Raw genomic sequence first — 13,846 nt, 5'->3', positions numbered from 1 at the left:
AGGATTTATCTCTCGTTGTCTCTGAGAGAATATGCACCGAAAGCTCGTCGGTTTTACTTTTTTTTTTTTTTAAAGGCTGGTGAATAATTGACAGGGGATTGAGACGTCTTCATCGGCATAACTCTTGCGCAAAGTTTGTACATTGCTTGTGTAATATAAACAACAGTTCACATTTCCGCATTTAATAAAATTAAGTAAATATTAAATAGCCTACATGAGTAAATAGAAAGTGAAAAGCGAAACATAGGCTATAAATTAATGATCAAGTAAATTAATACCATAGGCACCGGTTATGTACACCCAGGTGGCTTGAAAGACGTGGGTTTATCCATCATGCAACACGAACTGGAGGTAAGCAACAGTTTGCTAAATTGCAGCTAGTTTGATAGCTACAGAACAGAACTTAAAGATCTCCCTCTTTTCGTTTTCTTTCTTGCTGCATTGAAGATTGGTTTAATTTCTTTTTTCGCGCAGGCGCAGTGAGGGGAAAAACACAGAGTTTAGGCAAGTCGGTTCGTAGCTCTGCTTCAACTGTGCGATATCCTCACGAGGGGCGACCAAATTTCTGACATGCCAGAAATTCATCCGACCATGCGATAGCCAGTCGGGAGAGGTTTATCGCCACTCGTTTCCCCGTGTACACTGCACGATCACTGCACGACAAACGACACACGACAAAGCTGAAAATCGGCCCGACTCAAAAAAGAGTCGCACGAGTCAGAATTCGGCTCAAAATCGGACGAAAATCGCACAGTGTATGCCTGCCTTTATCCAGACGCAAAGTAAAAAAATATATTTTCTCAACTACGTCGCCGCCATCGCCGCCGCGCACTTTGAGCGCAGCTCCAACACGTGACCGTGACATCTAATGTCTCATAGCTTACGTCTGACGCCTGAATACTATGGGATTTTGGCCAGACGGCTGGCGTGCGTATACACGTTAGTTCTCCTCTCAGTTTGCTTAGTAATCATCAAATTTTGTTGAATTCACCCCTCATACCATAGGGCTGTGTGTGTGTGTGTGCGTGCGCGCGCGCGCGCGTATGTGAGAGACGCAGGGAAAGGAGATGCAGCTAAACGTTATTTGCTCTATGAAAGACATTGATAAAGATGAAAACTAAGGACATTTAATCTATAATTTTATTTTATTTTAGTTAGTTTTGCCAAACACACATTGCAGTTTTAGTTAGTTGTCGTTTTTTTGTAATGCCTCGTTTTTATTTTATTTCAGTTAACGACAATGTTTTTTCCCACCTAGTTTTCGTTTTTTCGTTCGTTTTCGTTAACGATTATAACCTTGGTTGGGAATCACCGTTACAAGCCGCTACATAAATAAAAGTGACTTGACTTACAAACTGGAGGTTGAACAGCTGGCTGTCTGGTGCAGTCGCAACAACCACAGGATGACTGTGGACTTCAGGAGAAACCCCCCTGCATTCCCCCTTTTACCATCATGAACAGCACTGTGGAAGCAGTGGAGTCATTCAGGACCTGAAGTGGGACAATCACATTGACTCCACTGTTAAAAAGGCCCTGCAGAGGTTGTACTTTCTTCACCACCTCCCACAGGAGCTGCTGAAACAGTTCTACTAAGCCATTATTGATTCTGTCCTGTGTTCATCTAACTGTCTGGTTTGGTTAACTACCAAATCAGACATCAGGAGAATACAACGGACAGTCAGGACAGCTGAGAAGATTATTGGTTCCTTCCCTGCCCACCCTCCAAGATCTGTAAACCTCCAGAGTGAGAAACATGGCTTGGCTAAGTAAATCACTTTCGACCCCACTCTCTCTTTGAACGGTTGTCCTCTAGTTGGCACTACAGAGCACCGACCACCAGAACAGCCAGGAACAAGAACAGTTTTTTCCCCCAGGCTAAATTTAGCCTGAACAATTAAAACTCTCAACTGTAAAATATCCACCATAACTGTACATTTGTACATCTACAACATCTAAACTTGTACATCTGTAGATTACATCATAAATTGTACAGTTAACAACTGTACATTCATTAAAAAATTATATATATATTTCTCTATATTTCTACTACTGTAATTCTTATGTATGTCTGCACTATCATGTATGCACTATGTCTGTACTTTCTTCTGCACTAGAAGCTCCTGTCACCAAGACAAATTCATTGTGTGTAAATGTATTTGGCAATAAAGTTGATTCTGATTCTGATTCTGTGTAAGACCAACTGAAAGGTGGACCATAAAGAGGAAGAACGATGGGGTGCAGAGACAGAGTCTGTCAAAATAAAATTAGAATAATTATTGTACATATAATGCATATAATATATGCATGCATCAAAAGAGAAAAATAAATATGAATAATATTTATTTCCCTTCTTGGTCCCAAAGAATGCAAAATCATTATTTACCATTGCATTTCTTGTTACTCCATCTTCACTGCACTTTGTAGCTGCCCTTGTTCTCGTCACGTCATGTTGTGTGATGTTCTGGTACAAAAATGACATTCAAAAATACATAGGCTAGGCTCGTATGCACGATTAATCATTAAAAGGTCGCAATCTCGATTCAGACACACATGCGATCTTATTCCTAAATGACAGTAATGTATTATATACCCGGTGATCCACTGACTGATTGGGGTGGGCACGGTGAGCTGGGTCAGTTTGGTTGTGAGAAGTTCAGACATGATGGTATTGAAGGCCGAACTGAAGTCCAGAAATAAGATCCTTGCATAAGTCCCAGGTCTATGTTGCAGTATATAATGCGATGTATTAAACCTTTTGAAATTACGATCACAATGGAATATTTTAAATTGCTTTCACACTGCCACTGATCCAGAGGGAGCAGAGCTCAGTTTTCAACTACACAGTCTCACTATTTCTGTATTGCAAACATTAAATAATAACGAAAGTACTGGGATAAAAGTTTATAGTTAGGAAATAAACACTGATGTTGCGGCAGCGATCAAAATGATTACACAAACTAATGAAACTATTAGCCTATGCTTCAAATAAAGATTGTATCTAATTATGTTGTTATGCCAGTAAGTGGCGACCAGTGACTGCTAAAATGTATTTAATGTATGGACGAAACAAGTCTTTATTATTTTCAAATGATGAATTACATAATGAATTCATTTAAATTAATAAATATTTGAAAAGACTCATTTAAGACACATCACACAAATGCGTCGTGCTGCTCCCGTGTACAGCTTCGGCCAATACTGAGCTGGTGTTTGGATGTAAACATGGAAGCCTGCACTGTGCTCACTATGTCAACTGCGTATGACAACAGTTCAGATTGTTAAATAAAGTCGTTATTTTTATTTTAGCGCACAAAAAGTATTTTCGTCATCTCATATCATTAAGGTTGAACTATTGTGGTCACGTTGATGTTTTTTCTGCACCTCAAAGGAAGCAATGACGTTGCTGCCTATGTGTGGTTTAGATAACCTCGGATTTCATCAAAATATCTTTATTTGTTTTCCGAAGATGAGCGAAGGTCTTACAGAGAACAAATTCCCCGTAGCCTATGGGTCACAATATTTGGCCATATATAACTATAAGTATTTTTATGAAAAAGGGTTTTAGTTGGGTCTTTTAAAAATCTACTTTAAAAAGGGATCTGTCCACCCAAGAATTAAAATAGGCCTACTTCAATAATTTATTCTCCTCATCACGTCGTTCCACAGCCATGAAGTTGAGTAATCTGATAACAGATTTTCTTTGGATGAATCATATTAATTTAACACATATTGCCCAGAGCCATAGAAAAGGTTTTTAAACAAACAGGCAACCACAGCGAATCTGTTTAAAATAGACCTACAACGTGCTTGCTTGGTAATATAGTAAATTAAGGTTTAGAGTTGATCCACTGTAAAAAAAATAAATAAAAATCCTGTAAAAAAACAGTAAAACATCTGGCAGCAGAGTTTCCAGAGAAATTCTGTTTAATTACAGCAAATAACCATTTCACAAAATTGCATGCAAAAACTGTAAAAATACAGAACAGACTTTACAGTCAAAATGAATTGAATTACAGTATATTACTGTTAATAAACATTTTTTAAACCATGGAAAAACTGAAAAATTATGTCAGATTACATAGAAAAAAAACGAACTTTCAGGTTAATCTCTGCAAATTTAAGGTTTTTATGAGTTATTTTATTAAAGCTGCTCTGTCCATCTACAGTTATTTACTTTTAAAATATAGATTTTCCATGTACAATAACTAAAAAATTATTTATAAAAATGCAATTAGCTCATAAATTCAAAAACAAATGTTTGCATTTTACAGTATTTTTCTTTATTTTTACAGAACCACTCACAATCAAGCTATAAATTAATTACTTAGAAATGCATAAAATAGCAACCTTTACAACCAATTCCTGTTAAATTAACAAAATACAGTACCGAATACATTTAATCAAAGGAACATGCACATGTACAGTATTGGTCATTGTACATAAGACATTGTATGTCAAGTTACTTAAATTATAGGAAATACAAGCTCAGTATATAAAACATCGACATTAAAAGACAATTTCTGTATACTTTTGTACTGTAATTTTGCTGTTATATGTAATATTTTATACATATGATTACATTCTATCCAAAATAACTACAAGGAGTACAATGGAAGGAACAAGAAGTACAATGACAATTTCCAGTTAGTCATAGTCAGCACAGTATACATAGAAATTATTATTATTATTATTATTTTCAGTTAAACAGAAAGATTGTATTAACAGGTCAATTGTTCACAAAAAAAGATGCATCTTTAGGAGTCTCTTGAAAATGGTTTGAGTTAGTCAGGTTATTCCATCAGCATGGAACAGTCCAGGTAAAGGTCAGTTAAAGTGAGTTTGTGCCCCTTTGGGATGGCACCACAGGATGCTGTTCACTTTCAGAGCGCAAGCTTCTGGAGGGCGTATAAGTCTGAAGCAGAGAGTTTAGGTACAGGCTTGCAGAGCATGTCGTTGTTCTGTTGTGTAGCTTGTTCCAATAGGAATGGCTTGATCTTCCCAATGTTGTACTGGGCAAATATGCAAGAACGGCAGTTCCAGCACTGTGGTCTGTGAAGTTTAAAGGCCAATTCACACCGCACCGACAAACGGCAACAAACACCAACAAACGCCAACGAACAAGTTGGCCGTTGGATTTAGAATTCTATGAGAAAAAACTGTCATGTTCACACCGCCCCAACAAACACCAACAAAGATGGTATCGGATCAGCATTGATCAATATGCTTGCACAGACTTCAGCGAAATGTGCGTTGATTTCTCTCTGCGTTCTGAGCTGGTCTCATCGACAATAAACGCAAGCTCTTATCAGCCCCATCTAACGCATTTACATTAAAAGTGATTAATAGTGGATCATTTCACTTGCTTCCATGTCAAAGTATCTGTTATCAGATCTGTTGAAAGAAGCTACTTCTGTTTATGTGCGGCAAGACATTTTATAAATCCTGACCGGGCGATATTTTTCAGCCATGTCCGGAATAATGATGGAAACCCTATATACATAGCCTACAGTTAGGGTGATATTAAATGACTTACACCGTGATATAAGATATAAGTCATTCATTCCCTGTGTGACTTCTTGCAAAGGCAAACCTCTTGCGTTTCGTTCAGTCATACCACAAGGTGTCACTGTGGCCTCAATTCAAAGCTTCAGCACTGCCACACTGAGCACGATCTGAGGTAAAACACGCCCTCCTCATTGGACCAAGAAATGTCGAAATAAATAAATGTAGAAATAAATAAATGTCGAAATAAATAAATATAGGCATAAATACATATATACATAAATAAATGTGGAAAAAAAATACAATTATACATAAATATGGAAATAAAAGTATAAATACTCATTCACATTTCCTTATTTATTTATGTATTTATTGATGTATTATTGTTTTTTACATTTCTTATATTTATTTATGTATTTATTTATTTATTGTTTTTGCAGATTTGGCCCTCCATATTGGGTTGCTGGCTGGGTGTAAATGCAAAAATAAAGCATTAGGCTAAATTGAAGGGGGGAATTTAAAAAAAAAAACATGGAATTGAGCGAGCCACTGTCATTCGGGTTAATATTTTAATAATAATAATTTATTCTATTTTGTTCTATTTATTCTACATGCAATTCATACCAATTGCCGTTAGAGGAGGCAATTGTAAAAGGTTGAATGGTGATCTGCAAGATGATCAAAGAAAAGAGCGCACAGACAACTCAGAGGTAGTTGGGGTTTTTTTTTGAATATTGTGTAGTATAGTTGTAATAATGGATGCTGTAGCGTCAGACAGAAGGGTTTCTCCTCTGAAGAACTTTGTGGCTGGAGGGGTTGGTGGTATCTGTCTCTTATTCGCTGGACACCCGCTAGACACTATCAAGGTAAAACTTCACACAAGAGAAGACAGATAAATAATAAGATTTATGAAATAACAGAGTACAATGAGGATGATCATTAACTGACAAGGTTGTAGTTTATAAAGTAATATTGTTATCTGCTTTAGCATGATTTAGTTAGAACCTTTGGGGTGATACTTTGAACGTTTAGCATTCATCTTGACAAACATAATGCATACTGCTATTTAGATACTATAATATGTAATTAGAAGATCAGAATAGATCACAATTATTTTTCAACATTAATTCAGTTCTGGTTTATATGACAAATATTTACACTTCTAGACGTAATAGTGCTTAATGCATGAATGCATTTTACATTACTTCTTTTCACATTTCCTTCAATAATTGATTGCTCAACACTTTTAGAGTGGTTAATGTTTTAAGGACAGATGAAGTAACACAGTTACACAGAAGTTTCAGCAATAAGACTGTAGTGATATGCTATCCAAAGGCACAGGGAGCAAATAACACAGATAACGCCAGCTTCTACTGACATGCTTTATCAGTATTTATTAGACCATGCTTTATCTCAAAATTGTTCTTAAGACACCCCCGAGATAAATGTGTCTTACTTCACATTGCTGTGAGTTATGTCATGTGAGTTTTCATGTTTCGACAGGTCCGTCTGCAAACACAGGGAAGTGTTGTCTACAGAGGAACATATGACTGTTTACGAAAGACTGTTTTCAAAGAGGTAATAGCTTTCTGTAAGCAAATGTTTTTGGAATAGCACATATAAAGTGTCCCCACTACATGACAGATGCCAGTTATTACTAGGTGTCATGGAAAATCACTCCTGTTGCTGTGACAGCCTTAAACTCACCTTTATTTCTATAGTGCTTTATACAATACATATTGTTTCAAAGCAGCTTCACAGTAATAAATGGAAATAACAGAATCGCTGAAGCAAACTTCATCAAATATGAGATGAATTCAAATTTTGCTGTAAAGCAGCATTAACAACGTTAATGTTGCAAAATTAGTCAATTATGTAACAGCATCTTTTTCTCGCCATGTAATAGCAAGTGTACACTGTTTTGGTCATTTTTTTTCAGTGGCTCTCAGCTGGTTTTGCTTGAGGACCTAAATTTGACATTGATCGTCCAGTGGTGCCCAAATTTATTTGTTGTGCAAAAAAGGTCTATAAATGTAATTATTAATAATACATTTATTCCAGTCATGACAACTCATTAAATAAATCTTTAGTGTGTCATATTTGTATATGACAGGTGAAAGATGAATTAATACAACTGGATGCACCTTTGACATCAACAACAAAAGATATGAGAAGTGAATTTAAAGAATATTTATTTTCTGCAAAGTTATCACAGTAGACATGCGACTCAACAGTTGATAACCACTGATTTAATTAACACACACTTCTCTTTCTCTGCTCTAGCTCCAATCACTTTTACCCTGTTTTAATGTCTACAGGGAATATTTGGCCTGTATAAAGGGATGGGTGCTCCCTTAGCTGGTGTTAACCCAATGATGGCTTTGAATTTCTTTGGCTTTGGGCTGGGAAAGGAACTTCTGCAACGTGACCCCACCAAGGTTATAATCGTTAACGAAAACGAACGAAAAAACGAAAACTAGGTGGGAAAAAACATTGTCGTTAACTGAAATAAAATAAAAACGAGGCATTACAAAAAAACGATAACTAACTAAAACTGTAATGTGTGTTTGGCAAAACTAACTAAAATAAAATAAAATTATAGATGAAATGTCCTTAGTTTTCGTTTTTGTCAATGTCTTTCATAGAGCAAATAACCTTCAGCTGCATTTCCTTTCCTTGCGTCTCTCTCACATACCAGCGCGCGCGCGCACACACACACACACACACATCCCCCTCCCCTCCGTGCACACAGCGTCTCCACGAGTGTTCGACGCCGTTGAAAGTTCGCGAAAGGTTGGTATCTCGTGAACACCTTTACACAAACACACATTAAAAAGTGGTTTAAAAACATTTTTAATTCTGAATATAACTTTGTCTGTGTGTTAATGTCGACGCGAGAAGCGATTGCTACTGTAAGTTAACTAGTCGCAAGTTTGAGGTAAAATGCACTGCACTTGGGCTGTCGATGTCAAAACACAATATTAAATAATGTAATTTGTTTACTCTTACACTGAATGTTTGCTGCTTCAATCCAAATGTGTTCTGCATAGTTCACCCAAAATGAAAATAAATGTGAGAAAAAAATCAAGTTTACAGAGTTTTAGTGTCACTGAAGGTAAACCTGCGTTGCTCATGTTGGTTAACGTTACCTCTCTTAACGTGCTCTTGCTGAATGGCACGGATTGCACTATGGACTATTGTACCTTTTGTATGTTTTCATTTTTTTAACTGTGATTTATTTTTTATAACGAACAAGCTGCGATGTCACGTTTCCGGTGCTTTGCTCTTTGTTGTGTGTGCGTGAGGCGCGGGCGCGATCAAACAGCCGTCTTTGCAGGGGACTTGCCTCATCGTCATGGCAACAGTTCGTAGCCAGGTCAGATTAAGTCAGAGTTGGTTGCCGTTTGTTGGAAAACTGTTCACACTGCTATAACTATCTATCCATCTAACTAATATCTATCTAATAACTATCTAACTAATATCTTTCTAACTAATAACCATCTATCCATCTAACTAATATCTAACTAATAACTATCCATCTAACTAATATCTAACTAATAACTATCTATCCATCTAACTAATATCTAACTACTATCTATCTATCTATCTATCTATCTATCTATCTATCTATCTAACACTGAATGTGTGCTGCTTCAATCCAGATGAGTAGGCTATTGTATAGGGTAAATTTAGTATAGGGTGTGGAAACTGTACAGCTGTGGTATTTGTATAGGGTGTGAATTCTGTATAGAAGATGTGTAGATTTTTGGTACTGTGTGTGGATTTTGTAAGAGGTAAAGGAATTTCAATGGGGTGTGAATTTTGTATAGGGTGTTAAATGTGTATATTTTGTGAAGGTGTCACACACACACTAAAAAAAAAAAAAATGGAAATCTGCATTTTATTTTATTTTTTTATTTGTTATTTGTCATGTTCTTTTCAGATTGAGCTCCCTGACAATCTGACAGAAATGTCTTGTTGTGGCTCAAAAATGGGTTGAATACATGCGGTTTATGTATGTCTTCTTTAGTCTGTTGGCTCTTTAGGTTTTTTACTGGCACACGTCACTTACACATTTTGCACTTACTGCAGAGTGTTGAGACTGTTTACATATTTGTGCCCATATGTACATTTTATGGACTGGTTTTATTTTTGAATGAATATTTTCTAAAATTGTATGATGTTTTTGTTATTATTACACAATACTTTTTCTGACCTTTTTGAATCTTGCCCCTGACAAATAACCCAAATTACAAAAAAGACTAAAACTAACACTAAAACTAATAAAAACTAAACTAAAACTAAGCATTTTCAAAAAATAAAAACTAAACTAAACTAGCAAACCCACTTTAAAAACTAATTAAAACTAAACTGAATTTGAAAACAAAAAGTCAAAACGAAATAAAAATAAAAACTAATGAAAAATGCAAAACTATAATAACCTTGGACCCCACCGTACCAATCACGTTAGTACAGGAGAGGGTACATGCGAGAAAGGGGATGTTTGTCATTTAAAATGATGTCAAGTCTGTTCTGAATATGTCACATTTAACACTTTCAATTTCCATGATGTGCCTAAAGGTAAAATTTGTAGTCTTAATAAAAGCTAGTCTATCTTTATGTAGCTGAAGACAGCAGCAGGTAAACAGCTTTGTTTAGACAACACAGTTTGATGCTTCTCTTTCCTCCTCTTTTTAAATGGCTTTATCTGATACAGGTACACACAGATCTACTTGGCCGGAATGCTGGCAGGAGTGTTCACCGCTGTGATCATTGCCCCTGGGGAGAGAATCAAGTGTTTACTTCAGGCAGGGCACATTTGAGACACACACACACACACACACACACTACTGTCATAAATACACCTGTATCCACAGTATGGAGACCATTAGTATGGTAATAAAACGACTCATGAATGAAGACTAACTAATTTCATGCAGGAGAAAACATAAATTTGGACATTTATGACATTGACTATAACAACATATAGCTTGACTTTCATAAACCGTCAACTATTTTACTGTCACAAAAAACTATAGCAGAAAAAATAAACTGTTCTTGTGAGCCAAAACACTGTCAATTTAGCTCCGCTTAGCTCGGATCATGCCAAACCGTGCAAATTATTATTAATGTTATATTGTTCTCAAATTGTTAATGTTAACAACATCAGCTTTGCTATGACTGTGTATATTAGCGTTACCTGTAGATTTCAATTTCTGTAGCTACTCAACAGTCCAAAGTCTTTTGCTTTTGACTACGGGTGAATCTCCAGTTGTCACTGATAAATGTCATTTGGATCTTTATGGATTAAAATCCGCCATCAAAATGATAAGTTTAATTATTTCAGCTGCTGTGAGAACAGGCTATAAATGATCCACTACCAGCAGCATCCTCACATGATAAAACCGACTAGCCTGGACGGGACTCCTTCCTTTCTGTTTACGGACGTGACGTAATGACGCACAGATGAACTGCTGCATGCTAGAATTTCCCGCAGAAATCCACCATGTCGCTCTTATTATAAAACATTATTACAAGCTTACCGTTGTGAATTGAGCTAAGATAATGAGATAGTTTTGAACACTGGCTGGTTATGTACTTGCTCAACAATTGGATAATTTTTAACCAAAAAAAGTTACGGACTGCAGCTTTAAAAAAATTGCTCATGGATGCCCTCTCATGTCGAAACTTGAATGCAATAAGCTTGTAATCACGACTTCAGAAGTGGGAATTATCAATTCCCACAACGTACTACACTATGTCCTACATTATATATCATATATATGCACAGCACATCATGTCATGTGTACTACGTTGCGGAAGTTAATGCTTTTTAGATGTAAGACAAATGCGTATGCGTCACACCACAGCAGAGGAGACTCTCAGTTCAAGAAAATACAGTTCAAAGGATTTATTTCCAGGAATTCAGAATCAACAACAGGTAAGACAGATAGCTTGCAAGTAAATCTTGAGCAGAGAATCTGTTGGTAGAGCGAGCCACAGAAGAAGTTGAGGGTATAAACGCAGTCCATGAAGATGAGAAGTCGAGTATTAGAACAACGTAACATTGACGAGACCAGACAGTCAGTATTTGTGATGTGCTGGTATTTGAGGAGTTCCTGATGAGTGCTCGCAAGTGTGTGTGATTAGAATTCCGGCGATTGAGAAGACCTCAGAGGATGGCGCTGTGGATGACCTCAGCCCCTTGGTGCTGGCCAAGTGATACACTGGTCATCATGAGATACCTAAGAACGTTCCTCTGGTCGACACCCCTGCCAGTCCACCAGATACTCGAGGCAGCTGGCTCATCTAGTCCAGAATGGTGTTCACCTTGTAGATCGACCCTTTTTCGGATTCCACTGGAGGAGGAGGAGGTACGCCAGCAACACTAGATCCTGTGGAGGGAGAAACCAGAGGGTTAGTGTAAGGTTTGAGAAGTGATATGTGGAATGTAGGCTATATACGGTACTGTGCTGGTAGGCTGAGACGGTAAGTGACTTTGTTGATCTGATGCTGGATGATGAAGGGACTGATGTAACAAGGACTCAGCTTGTGACAGGGGAGTTGGAGACTGGCCCTTGGGTGTCCAGAGCCTGGAGAGGAGTGAACTGAGTCCATGAGGGGGATGCGCAGGGTAGTTGGTATATAAGATCTCCCCTCAGGACCTCCCGGCGGACCAGGTTCGGTTTGAAGGGCTTTGTGGATTTGGTCATCCAGAAACCATTGAATGGGAATGGTGATGATGGCTGGAGAGAGAATGGGTTCAAGAGATGTGGAACATACTGTACTTCCGGTGAGTAGACTCGTGACAGGGCATTTGCCTTGAAGTTTCTTGAACCAGGCCGGTAAGTTACCTTAAAGTTGAACCTTGTGAAAAATAGGGCCCATCGTGCTTGTCTGCCTCCATTCTTCGAGGGCTAGTTTAATGGCCAACAGTTCACGATTGCCAGTATCACAGTTATGCTTCGCCGGGGACAGTTTCTTGGAGAAAAGGGCACATGGATGGAGTTTTGGTGGAATCCCCTGCCATTGTGATAGCACTGCCCCTACATCTTGGTTGAAGCATCCACTTCGGAGAGGAAGAGTAATTTGGGGTCATGATGGACTAAGATTGGGGCAGTGCAAAAGGCATCCTTCAGATGTTGGAAGGCTTCTGTAGCAGATGTATCCCAGGATAGAGACTTGGGCCGGTTTTTGAACAGTGTAGTGAGAGGAGAGGCAATCTTCCTGTAGTTGGCAATGAATCGACGATAGAAATTGGCGAAGCCAAGGAATCTTTGAAGTTCTTTAACGGTGGTTGGGACTGGCCAGTTCTGGATGGCTTTTACCTTCCCCTTGTCTATTTCAGTACTTTGCTCGTTGATGAAATATCCCAGGAAGGAGATGGTGGACTTGTGGAACTCACATTTTTCCAATTTGAGGTATTGATGGTATTCTCTCAGTTTCTGTAGAACCTGCGTAACGTGCTGGCGGTGGTCGGACATGGTCCGGGAGTAGATTAAGATATATGAGGACAACTCGATGGAGATACTCCCAGAGACCCTCATTCATGAAATCCTGAAATATGGAGGGTGAGTTAGACCGAGCATATGGCATGACCAGATATTCATAGTGTCCAGCAGGAGTGATCAATGCCGTCTTCCATTCGTCACCCTCACATGTTCGGATGAGGTTGTAGATGCTACGCAGGTCTAACTTTGAAAAAATGCAAGCACCTCGCAGGTTTTCCAGGGCTGATGGGACCAGGGGAAAAGGATATCAATTTTTCACTGTCTGGGAGTTCAAAGCTCAATAATTGATACAAAGCCTCAAGCCTCCATCTTTTTTCACTAGAAAGAAGAAGCTGGATGCGACAAGGAAAGTTGATGAAGCCCTGAGTGAGTGTTTCCTCGATATACTCCTCCATGGCCTTTTGCTCCAGGATGGACAGAGGATAAATACTTCCTTTAGGTAGAACAGCCCCAGGCAGCAGGTCAATGGTCCCATGTCTCATGGCCAGTGTGGTGGAAGTTTTGTGGCAAGCTGCTTGCTAAAGACATCCTGGGCTCTCAATGGAAGTAGAATTGACAGTGATGGATGTTTGTGTCTGTGGAGAGATAACGGAAACTGGCATATTAAGAAGGCAGGTCTGAAAAACTGGTCACTCCATTGTATGATGCCTCCCCTGGCCCAGGAGATAATGGGTTGATGTTGTTCCATCCACGGGCATCCCAGGATGACCTCTGCAGTGGAACCCTCCAGCACAATGAAGGATATCCTTTCAGTATGGAGACATCCAATTTGTAGAGTGATGGTCAGAGTGCAATGGGTGATAATGCCTCAGCGGTTTTCCCAGAATGGCGTT

At 38.4% G+C, this 13,846-nt stretch overlaps 1 protein-coding gene across 1 annotated transcript in view; it reads left to right on the top strand.

Moving 5' to 3' along the window:
* Positions 1 to 6,095: 6,095 nt before the first annotated feature.
* The window catches only part of si:dkey-150i13.2 (mitochondrial carnitine/acylcarnitine carrier protein), a 31,007-nt gene continuing 23,256 nt past the window's right edge, over positions 6,096 to 13,846 (top strand). The window contains exons 1-5 of the mRNA XM_048175583.1: positions 6,096 to 6,368; positions 7,006 to 7,080; positions 7,821 to 7,940; positions 8,828 to 8,835; positions 10,220 to 10,310. Coding sequence (XP_048031540.1) covers positions 6,258 to 6,368; positions 7,006 to 7,080; positions 7,821 to 7,940; positions 8,828 to 8,835; positions 10,220 to 10,310 — 405 coding nt within the window. The 5' untranslated portion in view covers positions 6,096 to 6,257. The remainder of the gene's footprint in view (positions 6,369 to 7,005; positions 7,081 to 7,820; positions 7,941 to 8,827; positions 8,836 to 10,219; positions 10,311 to 13,846) is intronic.

This window comes from Megalobrama amblycephala, linkage group LG22 (assembly GCF_018812025.1).
Source record: "Megalobrama amblycephala isolate DHTTF-2021 linkage group LG22, ASM1881202v1, whole genome shotgun sequence".
Taxonomy (NCBI): domain Eukaryota; kingdom Metazoa; phylum Chordata; class Actinopteri; order Cypriniformes; family Xenocyprididae; genus Megalobrama; species Megalobrama amblycephala.
The sequence above is the reverse complement of the archived record's forward strand: the minus strand, read 5'-3'. Positions and strand labels throughout refer to the sequence as shown.